A 13,089-nucleotide genomic window follows, 5' to 3' on the forward strand; every position below is an offset into this window, starting at 1 on the left:
AGCTCGTAAGGGCGCGGGCAGTGGCCTGCAGGCGCCGGACCAGCCGCTGGAAGGGGTCGGGGTCATGTACCGAGCTCCAGGCTGTGGCGACGGTGTCGTGGAATCCGTCGAGGCGTAGCCAGAAATCCTCGAAGCGGAAGCGCCTATGGGCCACGGGCATAGGAGAGCAGTCCAAGAGCAGCGGGCAGTGATCGGACACGACGGATGCGAGGCAACGGAGGTGGCACTCTCCATGGCAGTCCTCCCACTCCGAGGTGCATAGTACCCGGTCAAGGTGCACGAGCGTCGGCGGCGATTGCTCGTTGGACCAAGTAAAGCGGCGCCCATTGAGGTAGACTTCCTTCAAGGCAAGGTCATTGATAGCGCGCCGGAATCTGCCCATCATGCGGCGATTCAGGTTACCCGAACTCTTGTCAGCATCCCGGTATATGAGGTTGAAATCACCACATAGCATCCATGGGCCCTGGCAAGCGGCGCGAATGTCCCGCAACTCTTGCAGAAACAGCCGCTTCTCGGGGTCGCCTTGAGGGCCATACACCGTGGTAAGTCACCACGGGGCTCCTGCAGGCGCGCGCACCTTGACCGTGATCGCGTTTTGGGTAAATAGGGGGTCGGAAATGGTGACGGCCCTAGTTTTCCAAGCGATGAGGATGCCGCCGCGGGTGCCGTCAGCCGGGAGATAGGTAGAGCCATCGAACTCTGACCCGAGGGCGTCCAACACAGTCGACGAGCAAATCAACTCCATTTTCGTTTCCTGGAGACATACAATGGATGCCCGAGTAGTACAAAGCAGAGAGCGAATCGCGCAGCGCCTGGCGCGTGAGTTTAATCCCCTAACATTCCAGACCACAATCTGAGGACCTCGATACATGGAAGAGAGATCGACAACAGACGCCGCCAGCCTAGCGCGCACGGGCCATGACATCACCCGCCGGCGTAGCCAGGTCAGCGGGGATAGCTCGGTCGACCAAGGCGGCCATGGCCTGCAACACTGGAAGCCCCAGCGGCATGGAAAACATCTCGTCATAGGCCTTCATCTCTGTGGCTGTAATCTGCTGGTTCACCCCCACTATGCCGAGGGTGCGCATAATCTGCACCACCGCGCGCCGATCTGATGCGCAGGGAGCCGAGGCTTTGTCGGCGGCTGCGGAACGTCCCCTCCTGGGACTGAAGTTGAGGGCGGGGCGCTGCCGCTTCCCGGGAGAGGGCAGAACGGCGTCGAGCTGTTTGGTGGCCGCGGAGAGGAAGGCACCCAGCGTCCAGGGCTGGCTGGGGGCGCGGCAGTTGCGCCGTCGCTGCAGGGTGATCGGCGGCGAGGCGAAGCGACCAGGGGCCAGAGCACGAGTGCTAGAGCTAGCAGCGCGGGGGGAGGAGTCCTGCCTGGGCGCGGGTCGCAGCAGTATCGAGAGGTGCCCTGGGCAGGGGGAGGAGCCCGGTGTCGCGCGCGGCAGGGCCGACGGCTCCGTGGGCGTCGCGGGCCCAGACGCCTCGGCAGGCGCGGCAGTTAGCGCGGGTGTCTCAACCGGCGCGGCCCCAGGGGCAGCGTTATCCCAGGTCCTGGGCCCATTCGCAACAACGGCCAGCCCGGCCAGGTCAGCTACCGCAGGTGCCGAGGCAGGGGCAGCAGCACCAATCTCCGCGGGCCCCGGGGTGACAGCTGGGGCCGGTGGGGACGGGGAGGTCAAGACCGAATTGGCGGGAGCGTGCAGATCGCGTCCCGCCTCCCCGACGTGAGTGCGTGCGTGGGCCTGCTGCGGCTGTGCAGGGAGGGGCTGCGGCGGTGCGGGGGGGAGGGCAGAGGAGATCCTCGCCCCCTTCGGCCCAGACAGAGCTGCAGGGGGGACAGGGAGGGTCATCCCGTCTGGATGCTTTGCAGGAGCCGGACGTGGCTGGCAGCGATCCCGACGGGGTGTGGGATCGGGCGCAGAGGTGACGGGCCCGGGCGAAGCATTCTCGGTCAAGGGCGTGTTAGAATCGGCGGCCCCCTCCGGTCCTCGTCCAGCGAATGGGGGCGTGCCACCCGTCCCACTGCCAGCCGTCGCGCCGTCATCAGCGGGGGGGGGGGGGGGGAGTAGGCAGCTAGCGATGGGGCCACCGGCAAAGTGGCTTTGGGCGTCACTGCGGGCCCCTGACGCCTTCTTTCCCTGGCGCCCTGACGCGGGCGTGCAGGCCCCTGCTGACCGGGCCAGGCGAGCATCCCCTGTCGCGTGGGGCGGCGCCCCTGTCGCGGTGCGGCCGAGGACGGCCAGGGCGCAACCGTACAGGCACCGCCGGAGCGGCCGGAGACGCCGCCGGAGCGGCCAGAGCCGCCGTGGGCATGCTGCACCAGAGTGTCCACTGCCATGCCATCCGCCCGGCCGGCCTGCGCCCCGTCCGTTCGACGACGTTTGCGGCCCCGCCGGCGCGCGCGTCCATTGCCAGGGCCCTGCCCCCTGCTCGGCCCAGGGCCATGCCTGCCAGTAGCATCGTCAGCTTCGCCACCATTGTCGGAGGAGTGGGCAGCGGCTGGAGCGGGTCGGATCAACTCGGCCTTGGTGAGGGCGATGGCCACCGGGAACGTGAGCGTTCTGACGGCCGACGCCTCCGAGGGCACGCGGCCGGGCAGCTGCTCGACGATTTCCAGGACGGCGGCGCGGTGGTGCAGATTATAATTCTTAGTTTTTTTTTGTAGGCGGTTTAGGTTCCTAAAGTACTAGAGCTATTTGGTTTGATGATGGAGACGATGGTTTGTAACCACAGTTTCATCAGACATTTTCGCACAGCCAAAGGGCAGAAGCTATTAGGTAAGCAATTGACCTGTCACTAATTGTTGCTATTGAACCAACTGCCGCTTATTTTCCCTGTTTTCTTTGTACTTTTCTATCTTATGCTCAAGAGAAGAGAATGAGCGATTTATTTTTGTTAACAAAATTATACATATCAATTTTGGTTTTTGATGAGGAGCCACTGTCTATAATTCTTAGTTTTTTTTTGTAGGCGGTTTAGGTTCCTAAAGTACTAGAGCTATTTATATATTGTGTTTTGGAGAAGATTAATTTTGAGTTAATTTTGTGGAGAAAAGTTAAAATCATGATGCCAGCTTCTGCATGTTTAGCAGGCTGACCAATTTTTGACAAATTAATACAAGTTTTTTGATTAGGAATGGAAATAGCATGTTGCTGATTGCTGAATTCAGGGAACCAAAAGCAATAGATAACCTTAGCATTGTGCTTTTTATTTGATAAAATATAATGTTCCATCATTTTGAATCCCAACTGAGGCAAATGATTTCACTAAATTTATTTATTGAACAATAACTTGAGTTTTCTTACTTGAATCGTGAAGTCAACCTCCAACTGTTGAGCAGGGGTGGGTTATTTGTGAATAACTGAATCGGAATTTTATCTCAAGCTAGAAAAATACCATCTTTACTAAATGCTTATTGCTTGATGCTTGTAACCCATGACCATTGTGGGAATAAGCTTGTTGGTAAGCTTTTCAAATACAGTTTGGGCCCAAGCAAAGTCACTGTCGCTAAGCCAACACAAAATATAATAACAACCATAAGGATACATCATGCGTGAATGCATTGAAAAGTGATGTAAAAAGGCAGCTGGGATTCTCACAAGCTGTCAATGTAGACCATGCAGTGTAGTAGGTGGATAAAGTTGCATGCCAGCTTTGACCAAGGAAGGCCTATAAGAAGGTCATGTCAGCAAGCTTTGTTAGTAGGCAGCAGGTACAACCATGGCAGTTTGTACCATAAGCTTGCTGTCTTTCCCCCTTTCCATCATGACTGTACTAATGGCTTCCTGGAGAGCAACTCAGCGATGAGCCTGGCACGCTGCTCGCGTTCAGGGCGGGGCTCAGCATTCACGGCTCTGACCTGCTCATCTCCTGGAACTGTAGCACTAGCTTCTGCAGCCGGGTGGGCATGGCGTGCAGCCGTGGGCAGCGGGTGGCGACGCTGACGTGAATTGGTAAGCTGGAGAAGTTGGTTGAGTTAAGCCTATATACAGCATTGGTTTGTCAGGCTTCATACCTTCGTCACATGGAAATCTTAGACAGGTTAGTAGGCTTTATGCATACTATGGCAACTTGGATGGACCGATTCCAGCAAGCCTGGCCAAGTTGAAGAATCTGTTTGTTCTTGACCTGTCAACGTATCACCTCAATGGTTCGATTCCAAAAGAGATTTTGAAGCTTCCTTCACTTTCCTTTTACTTGGACTTACCATACAATTCACTCTCAGGGCCCCTTCCTACTGAAGTTGGTAGCTTGGGAGACCTTAATCAACTGATTCTACCAGGAAACCAATTGTCGGGCAGCATATCTGATAGCATTGGAAATTGCATAGTATTGGGGCGATTGTGTTGTTGGATCAGAACTTGTTCGTGGGAAGCATACCTTAATCTTTGAAGAACGCAAAAGGTCTCAGTTTGCTGAATCTCACCATAATAAGCTGTCTGGTAGTATTCCTGATGCTATAGGTAGTACCAACAGGCTTCAACAAGTGTATCTAGCACACTAGTTTCCCGCAAAAAAAAAAAGTGTATCTAGCACACAACTACTCCCTCCGTTCACAAATACAAGATGTTCTAACTTTTTTCTGAATCGGATGTATATAGACACATTTTAGTGTGTTTGTTCATTCATTTCAGTCCATATGTAGTCCAAATTGAAATATCCAAAACATCTCATATTTGTGAACGGAGGGAGTACTTGCCAGGTCTGATCCCCACAGTTTTACAGAATTTGTGATCATTGTCAAGATTGGATCTCTCCTTCAATGATCTGCAATGTGAAGTACCAAAAAGGAGTGTTTTCGGAAATTCAATTCACTTGTCAATTGATGGAAATGGTGAGCTTTGTGGTGGAATACCGCAACTCAAGTTAGCTCTATGCTCCATACCTACTGCAGGAAAGAGCAAAATAGCCAAAATCTATTATGAAAGCTCCAACAGTCACTGGTGCCCTTATGTCCTTTGTTTTAGTAGTTGCTCTTACTCATTTTGTCCATAAGAAGCCCATTCAAAGCCAGAAGAGCCAATTCATAACCACGGTAACTGAGGAATAGTATGTAAGGGTTTCTTACCACACACTGTCAACTTGAAAAAGAAGCTATGGTGCTGCTTTGTAAAGGCAGTTTATATGATGATGATACTGCTACAGCTGTGTAGGTGTTTAATATACTGCATTCTGAATTTACTAGACGTTTTGTGGCTGAATGCGAAGCACTGAGAAAAGCACGTCATCGCTGTCTCATTAAGGTCATCACATGTTTCTCAAGCATCCAGCCTCCCTCAAGATCAATGGTTTTTTGAGTTCATGCCCAATGGTAGTTTGGAAGATTAGCTTCATCCAAATCAAAGTTGCCTACTATGAGCAATACGATCAGCCTAGCCTAGAGACTAGATATTGCTGTCGGTGTCATGGATTCTTTGGACTATCTTCATAATCATTTCCAGCCACCAATATGGCAAGCCAAGCAACGTCCTTCTTGCAGAAGATATGAGCTCCCTAGTTGGGGATTTCGGCATATGAAAAATCTTTCCTTATTAGTGATTACACAGGCCAAACTTTGTTGCATTCAGTTAACTTTGTTGGAATAAGGGGTTTCATTTGTTACGTCATTCCAGGTATCAAAAGTTACTGCTCATTTTTTCCGCTTGTGAGTCTTGAATTCCAGCCTTTATTTACATGAATGATTTGCAATAATCAAGTAAAACATATGAAATTTAAAGAATTGGATAGTACTGCCAGGATGTTTACATTCTTAGCGTACCAGTGCTTGTCTCGTCTTTTGTTACTTGCCTATATTTTCATGAATATTTCATGCTGATTGATATGTTAATATTTGAATAATTGTAGAGTATGGCGAGGGTTATGTTGCTTCAACTCTTGGGGATGTTTACAGTCTTGGTATACTACCTGCAGATGCCCTACTGATGACATGCTCAAAGATTCCTTGGACCTGCATAAATTTGCTTTAGCTGCTCTTCCAAACAGAGCCATGGAAATGGCTGATCCAAGCGAAAGACTTGGTGTTGCCAATGTAAACACGGTGAGAACCAGAGAATGTTTGGTTTCAGTGATTGCGTTTGGTGTATCCTGCTCAGAGCGGAACCCACAAGAGCGAACACTGATGAGAGATGGGGCTGCGTAGCTGCATACCTCAGGATTTCCAGTTCTCTAGATGGGAATCCGGAAGTAAAAAATAAGCCACCACTCCCAGTCTTCTGGAACAATAATTGAGGGCCATCTTCTTTCACCCCGGAGATATTTAGCATTGAAACTCTATGTACCAGTATCATACGTGTGAACTGTTATTGAAATGACCATACTTCACTAGCAATTGTCTGAATGACCAAATTCTGGATCACATGATAAATTTATATACTAGAATTTAAACATCATTTGGGAAATAAATACACCAACACTACTGTAGGCACTGTTGTACTTTTATCTGATAATGGGAGAGATAAATTTGTTTTTCTCCCTTGCTGTGTTCCTTGATGGAATACACTGCATCTGAAGGCCCCAGTGAAGCAGCATAGTGTTTGCAGGACTAGTTTTATAGGCCTATTGTGTTGATATAAGCAGCATACTGTTGTTGCAATACAGCTGCAGAGCAGGACATGTGCTACATAACACTAACATTAATAGCTAATTCTTTAGGATGCTGATTCATCAACAGCGAGAGTTCCTGCCTCTGAATGTTCTTCCGAAGGTTTTATTCTATCCACAGCGTTTTCAATGTTACCAACTGAAGGTTCCTGCCTCTGAATCTCAGCCGGTTACGTTTTCAATGTTCACCTGTTTGAATTCCTGGTAGTGATTTGCGCGCTTTTATTCTGAAAGAGCATTGCGTTGTTACCAATACATGAGCATACAAATATAATTCAGAGATATAAATACATTGAGGTTTGAAGTTACAAAAAATTACCAACTGAAGTGATGGTACAACTGGCTTTCTTCTTTGTTTGCTGAAATATTATTGGCTGTTTTCCCTTGTCTATTTTGAATATTCATGTTTCTGTTCAAAGTTATTTGTCATGTACATATTTCCTGTTGGATTTGCAGATCAATCAACGAGTGGGTACATATGTAGGAGCTCATCATTTCTTAGTCAGAACCAAAGTGATGGATGTCCACTTCCACACTGCTAATGCTCAGGTAAGCTATAGCCCTACAGCTGACACTTAACTGCTCACTCCTGCTTTTCTGTTTTCCTGCCTAGTCTTCGAATTCATGATAGGTGAGCAACCAACTTTCCTACGACGACAACAACAACAATAACAAAGCCTTTAGTCCCCAACAAGTTGGGATAGGCTAGAGCTGAAAACCTGAAACCCATAAGATCTCGAAACCAACTCATGGTTCTGGCACGTGGATATCTATATTCCACGCACCCCTATGCATAGCTAATTCTTTGGTGATATTCCATTCCTTAAGATCTCTCTTAACGGACTCCTCCTATGTCAACTTTGGTCTACCCGACCTCTCTTGACATTTTCATCACACTTTAACCGTCCACTATGCATTGGAGCTTCCGGCGGCTTGTGTTGTATATGTTCAAACCATCCCAGACGACTTTGGACAAGCTTCTCTTCAATCGGTGCTACCCCAAGTCTATCGTATATATCATCACCCGAGACACATCCATCTCAGCATGCGAATCTTTGCTGCATCCTATTGTTGAACATATCACCTTTTAGTCGGCGAACACTCAGCGCCATATAACATTGCTGGTTGGATCGCCGTCCTATAGAACCTGCCTTTTAACTTTTGTGGCACTATATTTTCATAGTGAACACGAGAAGCTTGGCGCCATTTAATTCATCCGACTTTGGTTTGATGGCTCACATCTTCGTTGATATCACCATCCTTCTGCAGTATTGACCCCAAATATCGAAATGTGTCCTTCTGAGGTATCACGTGTCCATCAAGGCTTACCTACTCCTTGTGCCTAGTAGTATTGAAACCACACCTTATGTACTCATTTTTAGTTCTACTAAGCCTAAAACCTTTTTATTCCAGAGTTTGCCTCTATAGCTCTAACCTTCTATTAACCCCTGTCGGACAATCATCACTAGCACCACATCATCCGTAAAGAGCATACACCATGAGATATCTTCTTATATACCCCTTGTGACCTCATCCATCACCAAAACAAAAAAGATAAGGGCTCAAAGCTGACCCGTGGTGCAGTCCTATTTTAATTGAAAAGTCATCAGTGTCGCAATCACTTGTTCAAACACTTGTCACAACATTATCATACATGTGTTTTGTTGGACTTTGTGTTTCTCCAAAGCCCACCACATGACATTTCACGGTATCTTATCATGGGCCTTCTCCAAGTCAATGAACACCATAGGCAGGTCCTTCTTTGCTTCTTGTCTCTTCATAAGTTGTCGTACCCACTTTCCTAAACAAAAATAAATTACAAATTCAAAGTAACAATAGTATGACATCTCCATGACATCATGCATGCTTCCATGATCTGCAATTACATAGTTTCACATGGCTAGTATTTTTTCTTCAGATGATTCTTTAGGATATAGAGATTAGATCGAAATGGTGAAAGCAAAGGAAATATGTACATCCCGTTTCAGTGTCAGTAACACACACACACAGATAGAGAGAGAACAGATTTTTCTCAGAAGATCTGCAATTAATCAATTAATGTTTTCTTTCTCAGTACACTCGTGTGCTTGATCGATCTATTAAATTGCAGCTAACACAGATTAGTTTCCCCTAAAATTAGGTGGGGCCCAGACGCCATTCTCATTGGTGACGTAGGAGGTGCATGCGAGAGGCACCAAGCACAGCCCTCTACTGCGAAGATCAACCTTTGCTTCCTCCTTCTGATTTCCGGTGTTTGACGGCCCCTGTCGACAGAACCCAACATGAATACGTACGCATCATCAGGCAAGTATTTTTTAGATTGACCATCAGGCAAATATTTTTTAGATTGACCATCAGGCAAATATAACAGTTTAATTTGTTTAGTTTTCCAAATATATTTAATAAAGTTCATAAAGTATAAACAGTCATGTACCCGCTGTTGTGTTGTCCTGGCTTTCTTATGTTTGGCTGATCTCATGTATGGCCCGCTTAACGTCTGCATGAATTAAATGAGTGATGATGGTCAGGATGCAGTCCTATATGGTACATCGAGGCATTAATTAGTTTGACCTGACTAAGAATTGATTAGAATTACCTCGACCTGGTCTTGAAGAAACTTTATGTACCCGATGGCCTCCATCAGCACTGATGCTGTATCAGTCTGCACAGAGTTAGGAAGAAGATATACATGTGAGTGGATTATTTTTCCTTTTTACTTTTTGAAGAAATTTAGTTTTTATTGGTTATTTGCAAGTTATTGAATATTCCCTCCGTTCACAGTATAAGATGTTTTGGATATTTCAATATGAACTATATACAGACTGAAATGAGTGAACAAACACACTATAATGTGTCTGTAACTCTATATACATCCGATTCAGAAATAAAGTTAGAACACTGAGGCAAGTTAAGTGCCGAAGATTTTAATTATTTTTTGGATTTGATTTTTGCCCAACTGTCAACCCCAAAGAGTGGGTGCAACGCAAGAGGATTAATTACTGGATAGTTGCATAAATAGAACATGTCGACCTTAAATACTTTAAGTCTGAAAACATTGTCCTTTGGGCTAATAAAGGTTCAGATGCTTGGTACCATTGCCATTACAAATAAATTCGGCTATAAAAAAGACTAAATCATGAAAAAAAATCGGCACTTGCCTGTTGTGCTGTACTGAAAGTTCTCTGTGCATGTATTTTAGTGAGGGTTCAGTTAGCATAAGGCCTGAGTTTGGTGTTGAAGCGAATTGATTGTGGATTTGTGGTAGTATATTCCGTTTGCACAACTAGTTTTTGCCTACTTTCTTGTGAGTTAATTAACCAACTTTATCTCTATTCCGGTGACCATCAATTTTTCCCATTATAAAATACAAGTCCAGTGCAGCACAGTTACAATGTGAACCAAATTACATGTTAATTTTTTGGGTGAATGGTAATTACTAGTGCCAGTATGTACCTTGCCGAAGGGTGAGACCAGCTGTTGAAGAGCAGCAATCCTATCCCCTAGCTTCTCTTTCCTTACCTAATAAAAAGGACAACACATGCACGCAGGTACTCACTCATTAATTAACAAGCAATGCAGATAAACACATGCTCAGTAACACATGAGCAGTATAGTGAATTAGTGATCAGTACAACACACACACACACACTAACCAACGTAACACAACACAACACACACACATATGAGGCGAATAGACTTGACAAGACAAAACAAGACATTGTCTTGGGAGTAGAGTATATCATAGAGAAAATGCAATGCATGTGTAGAAATGTTGGAGATGTAGTCAGGAGTACTGGTGCATACCTTGAAAGAAGGGAGGATATTGTTGTTGGTGGCGGGCCGCGAGTGGAGCAGCCGAGGCTTCTTCTTCGACGATACCACCACTTGCAATTGCTGCCCTCCCCCCTCGTCGTGCAGGCCTCCCCCTCCCGATGATCTCCCCGCTGCTGCTTGCAGCGCACTTCCGTTTCCACTCACTAAAGCAGCAGGCACACCCATCTGCAGCACACGTACGTCGTACCAAAGTATGCATCCAGACAGTAAGCAGACACAATTAGCTAGTCTTGTACGCATATTTTTCCATGTTTTCAAGATAGAAATGCAAATGAATGGATACTGCCTACATTGTAATTAATAATTGCGTTGGTTGATCGCAGAACTGGATCGATCTGGACGACATGTGTATGCAATTGCTCAACAGTGGTTATTAGTTGCAGCGTTGCAGATCATCGTTAACTAACTAATTAGTAAGCACCGGTTAAGATGGATGGATGGATGGATGGAACTGCAAGAGGGTCATATGCTATAGTAGTACTTTTGGGCCAGGCGAGAGAAAAAGATGACCCGTCCATGCCTTCGATCCATCCATCCATCCTAAAGCTGCTTGCTTGCTTGCTTGCTGCATCACACGCAGACCAGACCAAAAGGCTGCATGCATACGTACTGTGCTATCAAGCTAGCTACCTCTTGCAAATGGGTCAGAAAAATTAAGCTTTTTCCCTTTCAGCTAAGCTAGGCTAGATCGGCCATGAGCTTGCAGTAAATGTTCAAAAGGCCTTTTTTTCCCTTTCAACCGCCTAGTAAGTACTTTAGATCCCGGCCTACTTAGTACGTATTGATTCCTACTATGTACTTATACAACTGTTGTGCCAGCAAATTCACAATTCAGTCTCCTACTACCCTACAGTTCTCTACCTCGTTAATTGTACATTTTTCATCATAGCTCTCAGTTAATTCTCCCATCTCTTTCATTAGACCCAGGAGGACGGTATACAGTGGCAGGACTGACCTTGTTGTAGGCGTGGAGAACGGAGGACGGCCCTTGAAGACGATGAACAGGAGGAGGAGGGACATACGCCACATGATGATGCTCTCCCATCCCCAGCAATGGCGCCGTCCCGCCGCCGTCATGGAGCAGCACCGTCGAAGAAGCTTGGCTGCAGCTCAGCAGGCTCTTGCAGAACTTGGCCGAAGCTAGCATCTCGAGGGCCGCCTCCGTGCGGCCGCCAAAAGGCCCCGCCGCGACTGGGCATGGGAGCTTCTGCAGCCGCGAGACGTTGACGCTCGGGAGCACGACGGCGCCGTCCACGGCCATGTCGTCATCGTAAGCGATGCTCGACGACGATGACGGTCTTGGAAGCATAAGGTGCTCTGGTAGCTCGGCGTCCTCTTTGACCACATCTTGCTCTGACTCGTTGGAGTCTCCATTGGCGGCGCCACAGCTGGTACTCCATTGGAGCCCTAGCTCTTGCATCATCAGCAGTGAGCTCAGCTGATGATGAGGGTTTGTTGTCAATGGAGCAGCAAGCATCTGGCTATGAGTGCTATGATGCTGGTGGACTTGTGCTGACAGGAGTGCCTCAAGCTCGTCTGAACTCAACTGCTCACTGCAAAGAGTTCAATTATATATATGTGTAGATAGATGTGGTCTGCTTAATCATTCATCCAACATAATAAATAAATTACTAACTAACATGAGATTGAGGATGACAAGAGGAAACATACACACACCACCTATCTTGTAGGAAACCAACAAAATAGTAAGATCTACTACTACTAGTTGCTTGCTACGCACATTAATTTTGTTTCTTCCCTTCTTTTTATTCTCTCTCTGAACTTGTCATTTTGCTGTGCCACAATTCCCAATGCACCGGGACAACCAGAACCAGGTGCTACTCTAGCAAACAAGCAACGTTGCAGAAGAAAACTCCAAATCCTAGGAATCATTCATATATGCATCTGAGAGGGATGCAAACTCAAACACCATGACTGTGAGCTCACCTTCCTCACCTGATTTTCTACTCTCAACAATTAGGAAGATTCTATCCTCTCTTTCAACATTTTCTCAGCAACAACAGCAAAAAGAGAGGTGAAAATGGAAACCGCTGAACACATGAGCAAAACTGAAGAAAGTGCTTACAGCATTAGGGGCTGGCTCCATTGGTGGTGGTTGCCTCCGACGGCGTGATATAAAGCTGGAGCAAGCGGCGGTGGCAGGGCAGAAGAAGGCCATGGGAGGTCATCTTGCAAGAGCTGGTGATCCGCGCTTAGGTCGGAGGAGGAAGACGAGGAGGCCATCATGGTGCTACACTAGTAATTAAAAGCTAGGAGATCTTGATGTGCTACTTCCAAGAGGGGAAGGAAGCTTAGAAAATGCCACTCAAGCTACCTCTCTCTAAGCTTTCTCAAGAACTCAGCCTCCAATGGGAAACTATAATAGTACTACTGTTGAGTTTGAAAAATGGAGATGCCCATGAGCCCTTCTCTTTCTCATAAGGCTCTCACCCTTTTTTATCTTGGGTAACTTTTTCTCTCTCCTACTCCTTTCAAGGGCATCAGCCAAGAAAGGTCTCTCTCTCTCTCTCTCTCCTCTGCCAATTACAGGTGAATCATTATAACATTTTCTGCTAGGATGGTAGGATCTCTGCCTTTAGATCCCGGAGCATAGGCTCCAACACAAAGAGACAGTCTTTCTCCCCCCTC

At 47.1% G+C, this 13,089-nt stretch overlaps 1 protein-coding gene and 1 pseudogene across 1 annotated transcript; one reads left to right on the forward strand and one right to left on the reverse strand.

Moving 5' to 3' along the window:
• Positions 1-3,955: 3,955 nt before the first annotated feature.
• LOC123441416 lies at positions 3,956-4,545 on the forward strand (annotated as a pseudogene).
• A 3,986-nt stretch (positions 4,546-8,531) lies between these two features.
• On the reverse strand, positions 8,532-12,876 carry LOC123439379 (transcription factor bHLH110-like). Its single transcript, XM_045116098.1, has 7 exons — positions 12,527-12,876; positions 11,396-11,993; positions 10,411-10,605; positions 10,060-10,125; positions 9,203-9,268; positions 9,041-9,103; positions 8,532-8,870 (listed from the first exon to the last, which is right to left on the reverse strand). Exons 1-7 carry the CDS (start codon positions 12,685-12,687, stop codon positions 8,727-8,729), a joined length of 1,293 nt encoding a protein of 430 aa, XP_044972033.1. The 5' UTR covers positions 12,688-12,876; the 3' UTR covers positions 8,532-8,726.
• Between the last annotated feature and the right edge of the window lie 213 nt (positions 12,877-13,089).

Source organism: Hordeum vulgare, chromosome 3H, assembly GCF_904849725.1.
Source record: "Hordeum vulgare subsp. vulgare chromosome 3H, MorexV3_pseudomolecules_assembly, whole genome shotgun sequence".
Lineage (NCBI taxonomy): Eukaryota > Viridiplantae > Streptophyta > Magnoliopsida > Poales > Poaceae > Hordeum > Hordeum vulgare.

Excerpts from the sequence above, each read along its gene's own strand:
- LOC123439379 (XM_045116098.1), bottom strand. The coding sequence starts at position 12,687 with ATGATGGCCTCCTCGTCTTCCTCCTCCGACCTAAGCGCGGATCACCAG. Across the intron at positions 10,606-11,395 it reads TTCTCCACGCCTACAACAAG|ATGGGTGTGCCTGCTGCTTT; the intron begins GTCAGTCCTGCC and ends CGTGTGCTGCAG. Across the intron at positions 9,104-9,202 it reads TTCTTCAAGACCAGGTCGAG|ACGTTAAGCGGGCCATACAT; the intron begins GTAATTCTAATC and ends TAATTCATGCAG.